The sequence below is a fragment of the Theobroma cacao genome, chromosome 6 (genome assembly GCF_053813885.1).
Source record: "Theobroma cacao isolate CCN51 chromosome 6, ASM5381388v1, whole genome shotgun sequence".
Lineage (NCBI taxonomy): Eukaryota > Viridiplantae > Streptophyta > Magnoliopsida > Malvales > Malvaceae > Theobroma > Theobroma cacao.
The window spans coordinates 24,197,521-24,211,245 of NC_142644.1; the positions used below are offsets into that span (position 1 = coordinate 24,197,521).

Sequence of the window (13,725 nt, forward strand, 5' to 3'; positions counted from 1 at the left end):
AAGACCTCGGGAACTCCCCTGCCATTGCCAATAAGTTCATAATGCATCAGATTTGATGATCTAAATTAGAGGTAGTAAGTGAAGCATATTTATAGAGTTCTTAAAGCCTAAGATGGATATGAACATCTGCAACTTGCACCCTTATTTCATATATTCTGTTAATTTATTGCAATTTTCCACTCAATATTTTGGTTTCGCCCAATACTCAAACTCGAGTCTTTCTTTCTTTGATTTTCTCCCCTAAATTTCCACAAGTCAGAAATTCCCATTTTTTTTCTTACACATTCATTGAAGACTAAATATTAGCTTAATTTACAAAATTTTGGGTCAGATGCTATTCGTCAATACTCAATATATTTTCTATTTTTTTAACTGCTTCAGGCCAAAGGGAGAGAAAGGGAATGATAAAATAATAATGGATGATGATCAGTGGGAAAATTTGACAGGGAGAGGGAGAAAAAATATTGGAGAAAGCAAAGCTGAAACGAGTGGTGAATCACTGTGAATGGTGATACAGTAGAGATAACTAACTATTCTTCGACTTTAGCAATAAATGTAAAACGAAATAAATTAGATTTATCCCTCCTCTTTTTCAAATTCCACCTCTAAAAAATTGTTGCACAGTTTCTTTATTATTTGTGATAGATTAATAACAGAGGTTGACTTGATAAGAGTACAAAGGGTCTTGAGTCGGTGTCGTAATTGACCAGCTGCCATTAACTTCCTCAGCAGGTTGGCCAAGTGGACAAGTGACCATCGGCTTAGGATTTTTTTTTTCTTTTTTCTTTTTTAAACTGATATAGATTTGCATTGGGAGACCATACGTGGCAAGTGGCAATAACAAGTAATAAAAACTCCATTCACAAAAATTTCCTACCAACCCACAATTGGGTAACCTGGTCAAGATTAAATAGTTTCGAATTCACATTGAATTTTAGTTATAATTTTTGTGCTTTCAAATTCAGGAAATTGGTTTTAGCAAAGGTGATAAGAAACCCAAGGATCATTCAAGTTTTGGTTTTATTTTCTTTGATATTACATTATCATTACTAATTTAGTTGGTTTTAAGTTTTTATTTAAAGTTGATAAACAATTGGAATGCTATTTATATGTATTTTTTTAATAATAGAAGAAACAAATATTAATAAAAAATAAAAGTCAAAACAATTACATCATCGTAAGTCATGATATATTTATTTTGTGTGTAAATAAACTAGAAATAATAATAGAAAAAAAAAACACAAAAAATATATAAACTTAAAGAAAGTGCATCATAATTCATTACTATCGAATCGATACATATGTTGGTTTCACGAAGAACGTGAATAATAAAGCAATTTCAATCTCATTAAAGTAACTCCTTTATAAATCTCAACATATTAACACTTGATTCATATTAACATTTTTAATATATTTTGGAGTTTGATTGGACAAAAAGTATTAAAATAATGGCTTAATTACAAATCTTTTACTCTGGTCTGATAAGCTCATTAATTTAATTATTTAGATGGGGAACAACAAGACTGATTTAGGAGAGAGTTGTTCTGAAAAACTAGCATAGCTTTTATTACAAGGCAATAGATAAATTCTGAAACCAAAACTGCAACATTATTTTTTATACAGGCTCCTAAAATCTGAGAAATGTAAATACAACAGTGACAACGTCTCAGAAAAGTCATCAGATGAACTATTGATATGGGAACTAGCTGGCCACTGACCATCTTCATCCCTCAAGCCTGATGCTGAGTTATAAAACTGGCGAGTCAGAGAGAGCCAGGATTCACCATCTTAACTTTGCTGGGAAGTACTGCAGAAAATTGAATGATGTTAACAACAAATTGTGCAGGACATGATAAGGCTTAGGACCTGATCAAAGCTCAAGTTGTGCTGACCTTTTCAATCAGGGAGAGGTAGTACGGCTTGACCTTTTCGACATCAATCCGGACTTTGCTCTTGCTGTAAAGATCGTATTTGCTGCACAATTGTAGGTGGAGAAAGAGAGTTTAGTACTGGATAAGGATCAGTGTGAGCAAAATTTTAATGTGTCTAGCACTTGGGCCAGACTCCAGATTAAAAGCTAGCGAAGTCATACTTGAATATTTGAAGCCACTTCAGATTCTCAACATCCTCCTCGCTCATTAGGTGCTTGTATGCTTCTGACCTATGCAATGCTGCAAAAAAGAATAATTCAGTAAATATCAGTATTGAAATGCGAATCAGTCTTCACAGAAGAGGAAAAGTAAAAGTGGAGCCTCTTTTTTATTCCTCTTACCATAGAATGAATGGTATCTAATAATGAAAAGAGCTGCTGGCGGCAGTGTTGTGTTGTTCTCTTTGGCCACCTGAACAGAGATTCCAAAATTAGTTTGTATCATTGTAATTTTTAGTATCATGAAGGCATTGTGAATTCAGACACAGATTGGGAGAGATACCAGATACATGTAGTCATCGTGCCCCCATGACATCATCACATTGTTGAGTCCACATCCGTCTGAGTACACTCCATATTTAGTGTTGTAAGCAGAGTTATAAAAGTCAGGATTTTCCTCAAAATACTGTGCCAACAACATAATTGAATCAGAAATTATAAGATACAAAAGATCTTATTCAAAATTTCGAAGCAATGAATTGATTGTGAACTTAATTCTTTTTTGATATAGCTGTTTAAAATCTGGAAGGAAATACCTTGTGATGAACAATTGTTTTGTCAAAAGCACAACCAACAGGATATGTGTCACCTATAACACCATGGATAAAGATTAGAATTTAGAACTAGGAATGGTTAATTGGTGGTTGACATTAATCTTATTTTTATCAGTATGGTATGTAAAAGTATCGCAGATAGTAAATGGGACTGACCTACAACAGCCCATTGGGGAAGGCCTCCAAAGCTAGGATGAAGAAGCACCTTTCCAAGGTCTAAACCCCATAAAAGAAACAGAGCATATAGTTAAATACAATTTTGCAAATTGTGAAAGCACGAGTCTTAATTATAGAATCTAAAGAAATAAAAAGTTCCAATTATACCGTGGACAAGGCCTGCCAGGTGCAGCCAGTCCTCATCAGGATAGTCCTTTCTGATGGCCTCAGCTGTTTGCAGCAAGTGTTCGATTTGAGGCTCATCCAAGTCAGGGTCACTCTCATCAACTACATCATTAAGAAGTTCACAGCATTCCCATATGCTCATTCCCACCTTGTTAAGTTTTCCATACTCTTCTCTCATTCTCTTGACCTGAAATTGAGTGAACATACGAGTCCATTAACTTACAATGTACAAATATGTAGCACGGCTCGTATCAGGAAAATAAAGTGATTGCGCACATAGAAGCACGAGTTGCTTACAAAGTCATAGGTCTGGTTAATATGATTGGTCCGGTAGAAGTTCTCTACACCCTGTTGCCTCTCACTTTCAACGTGATAATCTCTGTGTGCGTATCAATAATAATTAGATTAAAACATGCGAGAAAAAGAAAAGTAAAGGAGAGGTCTTCTTGGTGCATTTTCGGGCTAGCACATGATGGGCAGGTTTTGAGCTTATTAATGGACCAGGGGTCCAATCGGCTCAGATCTTAATAAGGCCTAAGATCAAAACAGTTATACAGGTCTCAACCTCTGACAAAACTACTATGCCTCACCGAGGATAAAACTCTTCAAGATATATCAGCATGAATACAACACATTTGTATTATATCTCTCCCAACTTAACTATCAACAAAAGTAGATCCATGTTTTACAGCTCTGACCAAAAATTACTGGATTTAGGGAACTGGTATATTAATTAGAGATACTTCAAATAGACAAATATAACTACAATCTCTGTTCAGAAGCATCCATTAGTCGTAAATTAACTCAAAACTAAAGGTTCATAAACCGTACTTCATATTCAATTGCAAGTTATTTTTAACTAGAAAATTGTTCTCATCATCAAACTATAAAAAGTATGCATATCATCAAAAGGAGATGGTCCTCTGTCATTTTTCCTTGGGGACGAAATAAAGCAGCCTTGGCAGATTTGATAAATATGTGGCATGTACAGTTTCTGTATGTTTGTTTATTATTTATTTTTTTATCCATACATTGGTACTATTATCCATCCGGGGTCAAACAGAGTAAATTTGTTGCATATCTATTGCCCTTTAATTTCCTCCTTTCTTTCCCAAAATAACGTAATGTGCAGTCACGCAAAAATAATAATACTAAAAAAGCTACCTAAAAGTGTGGCCAAAAGAGTTGGTCTGTGGCACCATAAATCCCCCATCCAACACCATTCCTTTCTCAACATTATCGACTTTGTCAAACCCTGCTTCAACTCCTGATATAAAAAACCAAAATTACGAAAATATTCCATGCAATTAAATTATGGGTCATCATTAATTCTTGAAGCTCAATCATTAGTTATTTCTGATTACACAGACAACCCTAAGAAGAAGTTTAAAAATCTACAGATTCAATAAATAAATGATAAAAAATAATGATATAAGTTGAGATCAACCGATATCAGCAAAATCCCAGCAAAAGAGAGTTTTTTTTTTTTCAAAATTTATGAACCAGAAAAAGTAGTGTAACATAATCCTCTCTTAGTGAATAAAAAAAAGATTTACCCTTTGATGCAAAAACATATAAAATAGCAAAACCACATAGAACAATGAATTTTTTCCGGGATAAAAGAGTAGAGATCATAAACAATTACCAAACTCAGGTTGATCAATGAGGATAGTCATCCTGAATCAAAACAGAAGCTCAATGCCCAAGGAAAACAACAGATTTTAACCAAGAAATCTAGTGATAAAGAAATTGAGTGGGTCGTTGCGCATTAGGTCAAGCTAAAAGTTGGTATTTATAATTAGCCGGAAGAAGTCCTTCCCTGAGAATTCCCAGATCCTTTGTCCTTCCCTGAAAATCTAAACTTTTATTCCTTATATGGTATAAAACATTAATTTTCTTTGAATAAAATAATTGTTTTACAACCAGTGAAAAAAAGAAGCTGGTGCAAGTTGGCTACAGGCAAAGGAGAGAGATAGAGACTTAAAAGGGTGATGGGGATTAGCTGGCTATTCTTTTGCCCTTTTTCAGTTTTCGTTTCTATCCGAATGATTATGTAACGATCACAATCCTCTTCGTCATGACTGAGTCAGCTTTGCCTTCGACACCACAATATTCTCTGCACATCACCTGACCTACATCGTGGGATCCACTTGACGTGGCACCCAGTCATGGACTGTGACTCTCCAAAGCTCCTTTGTTGTTATTAGGCGGCTACTGTTTGCAAAATGCTACAAAAGCTTCATCACAAAACTCTGACGGTGGGAAGTGGCAATCCGCCTGCCTTACACCTGGGCCTGAGAGTACTGGGAGTTTGACACGTGTGCTATTAGTAGCACACTTGTTTATAAGACGTTAGATTTTGTATTGGCTGAAGAACAGTCCCGTACGAATCTACTAGAAAGTTACATACAATGCTCGTGGGATATTTTGAGTTTTCAAAGCACATGGTCTTACTACTTAAAAAAGAGTTTAGAATAAAAAAGCCTTGTTTGTTTTATGTTAATTTGGCTATTGATAACTTATTAACATTCTAGGATTTGTGATTATTTATTGATAAGTTTTTATCCAACAAAAAGGGATAAGGAGTGACTATAATGTGAATTTTTCATTATTTTATTTATACAGTAAATTCAGAATTTTCTCTTTTTTAATTTTAAACAAAAAAATAGTTTAATTGAAAGAGAATAATAGAAAAAAAAAGATTTTCTTTCCTTTTTTGAATAATTAATTCTGAATTTAAGTCAATTTAGAAATAAATTTGTTATAGAAATTTATCAAAATTCACAAAAAATTATTACCCTTGAATTACAATTTATAGAAAGTTAAATTATACAATTAGTTCTAGTATGATGTAAAGTAGTAGATTTAGTCCTTATACAATGATTTGTAAAAGTTGAATCCTTATACTTTCTAAAATTAACAATGTCAATTCAATTATTAACAATATTAAATTTTTTTTTATTGTTTATGATGATATAGTATTTTCTTACTAATGTGTCATTAAATATGATGATGTGGTATTTTAAATTTATTTTACAACATTCTTTTCACTACTTTATTTTTTTAAAATTTTTTTTGACTATTTTAAATTATAAAATACAAAAATTCAATTCTTCTTTATTTCACAATACTATTTTTTTAAATCGTATTTTTGATTTGTTTCTTTTTCAATTTTATTTAAAACTATGAGCTTACATAGAATAATTTCATATTATTTGATCACATCATATTACACTACTATTACATTATTCGTAAAGTATTATATTATCATTATCATATCATCATATCAATGTTGCATTGGTAAGAAAATGTTATGTCAACACAATCAAATTTCATATCAATATAAATAATAAAAAATTTAAAAGCATTAAACTGATATTATCAATTTTTAAAAATATAAAAATTTAATTTTTATAAATTATTATGTAGACAGTTAATCCGTCACTTTAATAGCACATGGACTAATTATATATTTCAACTTTATAGAACTAAGCTTTACTCATAAGCAAACATTAAGCAGGTTGGCAGCATGAATAATACAACGTATAAGAGCATCATAATAACTGTCATGATAGAAAAGCTTATACTAACAAACATGTCAATTTCTTTCGCGTAACACAACACATTTTAAAATGTTGATAAAATTATGCAAAATAATGTATTTTATTATAGATAACAGTTCAAATTTTCCCCGGTAACGAAGTATTGTCCATTGCACATTTTCCAATTATAACATCACCGACGACACAAAACGAGCCACATCACCCACAAAAATTTTGTTAATCTTATGCCAGCAAACTTAAGATAATATTACATATCTTGCTCGTCAATAAATTAACGTTACCTTGTCCACAAGAGACAACGTGGTTGGTATGACATGATTTAACAATGGCACTTTTTTCAAACTTTGTCGGTTTTATTTAAAGAGTGGGACAAGGTACTGTCGCAAAATATCTGGTACCAGGCCGGCTGCCAGCCCCAGCCAAGTTGAGCGGCTGCAGTGTCCGCTTTTGGAAGCACAGCTGTTGAGTTGTGATAGAGGGAGTTGGTCACAAATCGTTTTTAAAGGAAAAAATCTGAGTTGGCCACAAATCGTTTTTAAAAGAGATAATCTGATTGGTTCATCAATCATGCGGCATTCCAGTTGATGGTCTATCGGATATCTTAAGCCACAAAATGAAAAAGCTTGCCGCTGCTCCTTCTAATCCTTTTCCTATTTGCGTGGATATTTTAAGCCACAAAATGTGTTTTTCTTGTTTTTGCATCAGTCTTCTCTTTGGGATCGACTTACAATATCTTCCTTAATCATCCTGAGACTGTAATGAAGCAAACTGCTTAACCATCGAATACAAAACCTCAGCTAAGTACTTCAGTTGTTAAGCAATGATGTGGGTAGAAAAGCTCGATTGTCCAGCTGAATACAAACTGGCAATCTTTGTTTCAGACAGAACCAATTTATGCGATAACCTTTAAGAAAGCCCCCTAATGCATGAAAAAAAATCTAAGCAGGCTTGGAAGGAATTGTCTTCATTATGTCATCGTTGGCCATATGTGGAAATGTCTCCATTCACTATCATGAATATGATTAACGTCAAGTTTGCCCCAAGTCTTCTTCGTCCCATGAGCAGAAAGGGCAGTTAGATCCTCTAATGCTTTCTATACCAATGTGGCAAAGTTTTAGCAACCGCCCCGCTACATAAACTTCGCAAAACTTTAGGCTTAATAAAAAACAACGATTCCCATATTTCTTAGATGATATCCATACTAAAAGAATTAAAGAAGAGTGGGAAAAAACAAATTCACCACCAAATGAGCCTTGGCAATTGTGATTCTGACCTAACAAGGGCAAATGGCAAATAGAAGTTAACCGACTGCAGTTTATAAACTAAAGGGAACTTGGAACTCGTCTAAACCCATATCTCGACGTTTAAAAAGGATAAGGAACATGGAGAATAAACCACGTCTTGGGAAAATGAATCTCATTGTGTTACATAATCACACTGGAATGCAGCTTAAGGCCTGGATGATTGAGTTTGACATTGCTTGAGACCAGATGCGGTTAAATTAGTTACCAAGGATGAGATTAGCTAACAATTCAACAGCCTTCTCATGACCTTAGAAATTCCCTTTCCTCAGCTAGCTGCTAATACAAGTCTAAAAAAGTTCTAATGCTGTACTAAAACGGGAAAAACAAGGCGTTGGCTTCTCTACTTCAAAATTTCATTCTCTTAGCGGGACCTTGATCAATAATGGGATCAATGGCAGGAGGTTGAGTTTCTACGGCTTGCTGATTTTCTGGGTCTTTCTCTGCTTCTGCTGTTGCAAGGGGAATAAAGCCTTCAGGAAATGGGGGTGGTGGAGGAGCTGGTGGTAACTGCAATTTGAACATAAAGTTTCTCCTCAAAATCATGAAGAAATCACTTTGACAACTCTTCAAACATCAAGAGGTAGTGCTAACTTTCTTCATTAAACATGAACATCATGATATATGAATTATCAGCCAGTTTCCATATGAGTTGACTATTTTCCTAGGTACTTGAAAACCAGAATAAATTCGATGCAACTACGTCAAATCAGTGGAAAGGAGAGACAAGTAGACAATGAAGCAATAAAATCAATAAAATCACAAACCAAGATTCTTAATCCCTTGGATTATGAATCCTACAGTTGTACAAATTAACATCAATACATGAACATAAGCAAAATTTTATATTATAATAAGTTACCTTTCGCTGTAAGGAGGCGAGAATATGATCCACGCGCTTAACTTCCTTAAAGTCAATAGTCTCTTTACCACCCTTTGATTCAAAAGTTTCACTCTCATTTTCAGTATCAACTGCATCAGAAATTTAATCTGAAATATGTAAAATGCTAATAATGACATGATTTGGCACAAATAAGATACTTATGGCTAAGTACACAAGAGCAGGAATGCATGCTTACATAGAGAGTTTGAACATGGGATAGTAAGATTAAAAGAAAGGGGGCAGACAAAATGTGGGGGGAGTTGCATCTACAAAGATTTGACTGATCAGTTAAATACTTAAACTTACTCCTAGAATGGTGTAGCAAGAAAAGCTACAAGATCCAACAGTTAATATTGGCCCTATATTGCATTTGCACGATTATTTGAGGCAGACCAGATAATCCTTCTGAGAATTAACAAGCAACTCAAAAAAGCAGGTACAATAAAACCACTCAACTGCTACAAGCATGGATGATCTAACTACATTGAAGACAAAAGTATAGGTGATCAGAGGATTGTTGGCCGGTCCTGAAGACATGACTAGGTTACAAGGACAAGTAGCCAGAAAGAGAATGATCCAAAAACATGTACAAAGAAGAGTTTGCCAACTTTCGTTATAGCACAAACAAGATCAATGAATAAATCAGAAGAGTTTACAGTTCAAAAATAAAACTGTTTTAACTAGAAGAGAAGATAAATTAATAAGAGAAAAATCAGAAGATAAAAAGGTTAAGTCATGCGAATTATCAATCATGGCTGAGAACCATCAATGTTTAAAGAAATATCTTCAAACATTATAAGACAAGCAGACTCTTTCTGTGTTTTTAGATTAGTCCCTGACTCACAAATTTGAATATAAGCTTACCAGTATTTAACTAGTAAAGTGATCTTTAATGCGTTCCTACAGAAAATTTAATGGGCAACTGTATTTTTGTACACTAGGATTGTGAAAGGGTAATAATACGAAAATTGGCTGTCTCTAACTCTTGGGACTGCAAAAAGGGTTCTGCCTGTGTCTTTTGAATGAAGAGGTAGGATTCCGAGGTACAACGTAAACCAAAATGAATGCTTTGTTGAGTCTAGAAAAGGCTTGAATTATTTTAACTAAAACTAAATAACTGAAATAGTTTCCTGCTCTGTCCTTTTTCACTTTTTTCTCCCGCCCCCCCCCCCCCCCCCCTCTTTTCTTTGATAAGTAGAATGTAGTAATTTAATGAATATTAGTTTAAAAAATAAGCAAAAATTATCTCCTATAAGAAATCAGAAATGTCCTTCCATATACTAAACACATTTTAACTTTTTTAAATAATTATGTTCTTATCAATGAAAAAGGATAAAGAAAAGGAGATAGTTACCATAACCGATCTTCTCCAATTTTGATGCAGCAGTAGTAAAAGCTTTTGATATATAGTAGAGAGCACGTCCCTGTTATATGGGTAAATTATCAATATCCAAAAGGTAATATGTGCAGACACAGGATCTATGTGAAGAAAGACAGAGAATGAGAATTATATGAAAGGAAACAATAGATAATCTATCCTTTACTCTGTCCACCCCTTAAAACTCTTTTCTCCTCTTTGTTTTCCTTTCTTGATTTCTTTCTTAACAAGATATTCATTTCATGTTGAGTAATACAAATGAACACAATGTCTGAATGGAAAACCAGTTTTTGCAGTATTTCTGAAGAATTGTTGTTACCAAACTGAAATCAAATGAGACTTTAGGCGATAGCATTGTTGTGCTATAAAGAGTTAAAACATGATAAAAAAACAATATATCAAAACTTACAACTCGAGCTGCAAAGACATTGCAAAGCTGTGGTGCTTGGTAAATGGAACCATCCAAAATATAATATGCCAGCATTGGCGTGACTTTCTCTGGACCGTCCCTCTTTTGCTTACGGATAACAAAGAGGTTTGGCTCCATAACTTCACTAAGCATGTACTCCACGCCGGTCATTTTCCTATGTGAAAGAAGAAAAAGCTCATTTTTGATCTTATGGGTACCTAAATCCATAAATTAGGACTATACACCGTGATTGATGATTTAGTCAGCAAATTTTTCCAATCAAATAAAATAATTTTAGTTAAACTGGAAAAACCAAATTACTTATTTGGTGGCTACTAAATCAATTTTCAAGTAGATGTAATGCCGATCACAAATAAATAGCTATGCTTGTTATTCTTCCAGAATTACATGAAAATGCCTCATCTTCGTATAATATGAAAATTATGACTTACCCAAATCAATATTTTTTTCATACTCCCAATGGGTTTCAATAATTTTGACATTTTCAATTCCCAAAGAACACGAAAATCAAATCTTGCAACATGCAAAGAGAGTTAATTGAAGTAAAAAAAAACAAAACAAAACTTTAATTTTCTTACGAAAGTTGAGAGATGTCCAGAGGGTGAATGGAGTGCATCCTCAGCTGCTCGTTGTTGCAAGTCCAGTCATAGAACGGAGACAGAGCAAAGTAATCGAAAATCAAGTTTCGATCAAGAGGATACGTGTTTAGCCACAATTGGTCTCTGAAACATATACCTGTCATGTCTGTTCCAGGAGGCTGCATCGGCAGAGGTGGTGGCGCTTCGAAATTCCCTGCTGCCGCCGCCTGCGGTGGCGCAACCGGTGGCGTGGCCATAATTGGGGTTCTCCTATTCGGGGGCTTTTATCCGTCGAGATACAGGGTCGTTGCTTCTTAATTCTCAAAATGCCAAACTACAGGTAAATTTCACCTATTAGATAGTCCTTAATTTTTACAGTTTCACTTTATCCTAAAGTTAACGGATTACATGTCAAATTATATGACATGTTAACGTCCGCGAAGTACTTTGTACCTGTCTCAGAATTCACGCGGAATTTGAAAATGGTGAAAAATGATCAAAGCAAAAGAAAAAGTGAATTGAGATAATATTAAATAAATATATAAATGAAAGAAATAAAAAATAAATTTATTTTTGTTTTTTATTATTAAAGCGAAGAGGCATTTCTTTTTGGTTTTGCTCTTTCCTATACACTCTGCCAATGGCAAAAACTGATGCGAAAATTAACCCTTGCCTAGCGCAAGCTGAATATTGAGCTATTGCAGCAGTTGCCTTTGAACTTACATGTATACCATCTCTACTGATAGAATTAAAGCTCAACTTCGGATCAACATTAATGGTTTATTGCGTCAATTTAGTGTTTTTACACTAGGATGAAACAGTTGGCATAAGATTACTAATTCTTTGTAAGAGAAAGGGTTAGTCATGGACAACTTCTTGTCAAACATGTCCCAAGCTCTCATCAACTAGTAAATGTCGTGACTAAACTTTTATTCAAGGCCAGATTTAAGCTCTTATCGTCAAGTTAGTGTCACAAATGGTTCCACATCTTGCAAGGACATATTAACTGGTTAATCCGCAAAGCATGTCTTTCATGATAGAGGAATAGGTCTGATTGAAACCTTTTAATCAATACCTTATGATCGTGGGGTTTTTGCAAAGACTTCCTTGTACTTTTTACTGAAAGTTAATTAATGTAATTCAATTTTTTAATAAATTAGATAAATTTTATTAATATTTATATTATAAAAATATTTTTAATGAAAATTGTGTTATATAATTAAAATTTTTAAATATTTACAAATTCGATAAATTTAATAAATAATAATAATATTTAAAATGATAATCTAAAAATATAATGTAATACCCCTCAAAACTATTCTATTTAATTAATTATGATATAAAAAATTAGTAATTACTAAGTTATAATCTATATAAAATGAATAAATAAATATAATATTGGTCTAACTTTTTATAATTATACATATGCCTTCTTAGTTTGTTTTTTTGAAAGTTAGTATTTTATTTATAAGCAAAGTTAGAATGCCATGAAGAATCAAACTCCTTTTGACATATAAGCTAGCTTTGAGGAGAAGCTGATGTGTACAATTCCAAAAGGAAGCAAGCTGCTCAAAAAGTAAATATTAGCCTTCACACAGAAAGTGATAATCCTAAAAAAAAAAAAAATGTTTGACGACTTTAGTCAAATAAGTCTCGATCAATGGCGAAAAGAAGGACAAAAAATAGAAGTAACAAGAACCGAAATGGTCTTCCTCCGAAAGAAGTGACGACTTTAGTCATAGTAAAAATCAGAGATCTAGAAATTAGTGAAATAAGTTTTAAAAATAATATCTTTTTCAACTTAATAATATTTTTATTAATATTAAACTTGAATATATCTTCATATAAGTATTCACTTTTCAAGTATTGTTTACTTTTTGTAAGAATGAATTTATCTATTTCAAATATTAATTTAAAATTATATTTATTCAACAAACACTCGATGTAATTTTTTTTTTAACTTTTGATATATAATAGATATTGTTTAGTACAAGTATTTTTTCAGAAATAAATATGAGTTCTACGATGTCTTTTCTTTTCACTCGTGTAGTGAGGGAATTTTTCATGTATAAAACAGTTCCATCATTAACTGTTTCCAAAATCTTGAAGAAACTTTTGTCATTACATATATGATTAGTTGCAATAGTGTCAATCCACCATACTCCATCCTTTTGGAGAATATTAACCTTGAAAACCATAGCTATAAATTTGTTGTTGTTCACACCTTGTGTCTTATTTTTCAAAAGTTTACATTTCATCTTGAAGTGTCTAAGTTTGTTACAATGAAAATATGGTCCTTTTTGTTTCTTTTGATCTTATGACTTTTGTCATTCATAACCATGGAATGTTTTTTTTTTTTGTTGCGCAAGACCCACTTGTTTGATAGTTTGTATTCCATCATATGGACCTTTGAAATTTCAAGATTTTTTTCATTAAAATCCTTTTCGTTTTCATTTTGCTTGACTTCTTCTTATTTACGATAATTTTTTTCTATTCGAAGCTGATTACTAAGGTCCTCGAGAGACATTTTCTATTTTTTATGTTTTA

At 33.0% G+C, this 13,725-nt stretch overlaps 2 protein-coding genes across 4 annotated transcripts; both read right to left on the bottom strand.

Moving 5' to 3' along the window:
- Nucleotides 1-1,539: 1,539 nt before the first annotated feature.
- LOC18596054 (inositol oxygenase 1-like) lies at nt 1,540-4,904 on the bottom strand. 2 transcript variants are annotated; one of them, XM_088807774.1, is made up of 11 exons: nt 4,691-4,904; nt 4,210-4,312; nt 3,322-3,424; nt 3,028-3,232; nt 2,860-2,919; nt 2,686-2,738; nt 2,433-2,555; nt 2,273-2,342; nt 2,093-2,171; nt 1,893-1,974; nt 1,540-1,807 (listed from the first exon to the last, which is right to left on the bottom strand). In XM_088807774.1, the coding sequence occupies exons 1-11, from the start codon at nt 4,719-4,721 to the stop codon at nt 1,781-1,783; spliced, it is 936 nt and encodes a 311-aa protein (XP_088663900.1). In that variant the 5' UTR covers nt 4,722-4,904; the 3' UTR covers nt 1,540-1,780. The 2 variants fall into 2 exon arrangements, with proteins under 2 accessions (XP_088663900.1, XP_007024361.2); XM_007024299.3 differs by having other exon boundaries at nt 3,343-3,424; nt 4,691-4,901.
- A 3,105-nt stretch (nt 4,905-8,009) lies between these two features.
- On the bottom strand, nt 8,010-11,516 carry MED6 (RNA polymerase transcriptional regulation mediator-like protein). 2 transcript variants are annotated; one of them, XM_088807786.1, is made up of 6 exons: nt 11,336-11,488; nt 11,179-11,222; nt 10,580-10,754; nt 10,147-10,216; nt 8,772-8,881; nt 8,010-8,419 (listed from the first exon to the last, which is right to left on the bottom strand). In XM_088807786.1, exons 2-6 carry the CDS (start codon nt 11,214-11,216, stop codon nt 8,258-8,260), a joined length of 555 nt encoding a protein of 184 aa, XP_088663912.1. In that variant the 5' UTR covers nt 11,217-11,222; nt 11,336-11,488; the 3' UTR covers nt 8,010-8,257. The 2 variants fall into 2 exon arrangements, with proteins under 2 accessions (XP_088663912.1, XP_007024366.1); XM_007024304.3 differs by having other exon boundaries at nt 11,179-11,516.
- Nucleotides 11,517-13,725: the final 2,209 nt, after the last annotated feature.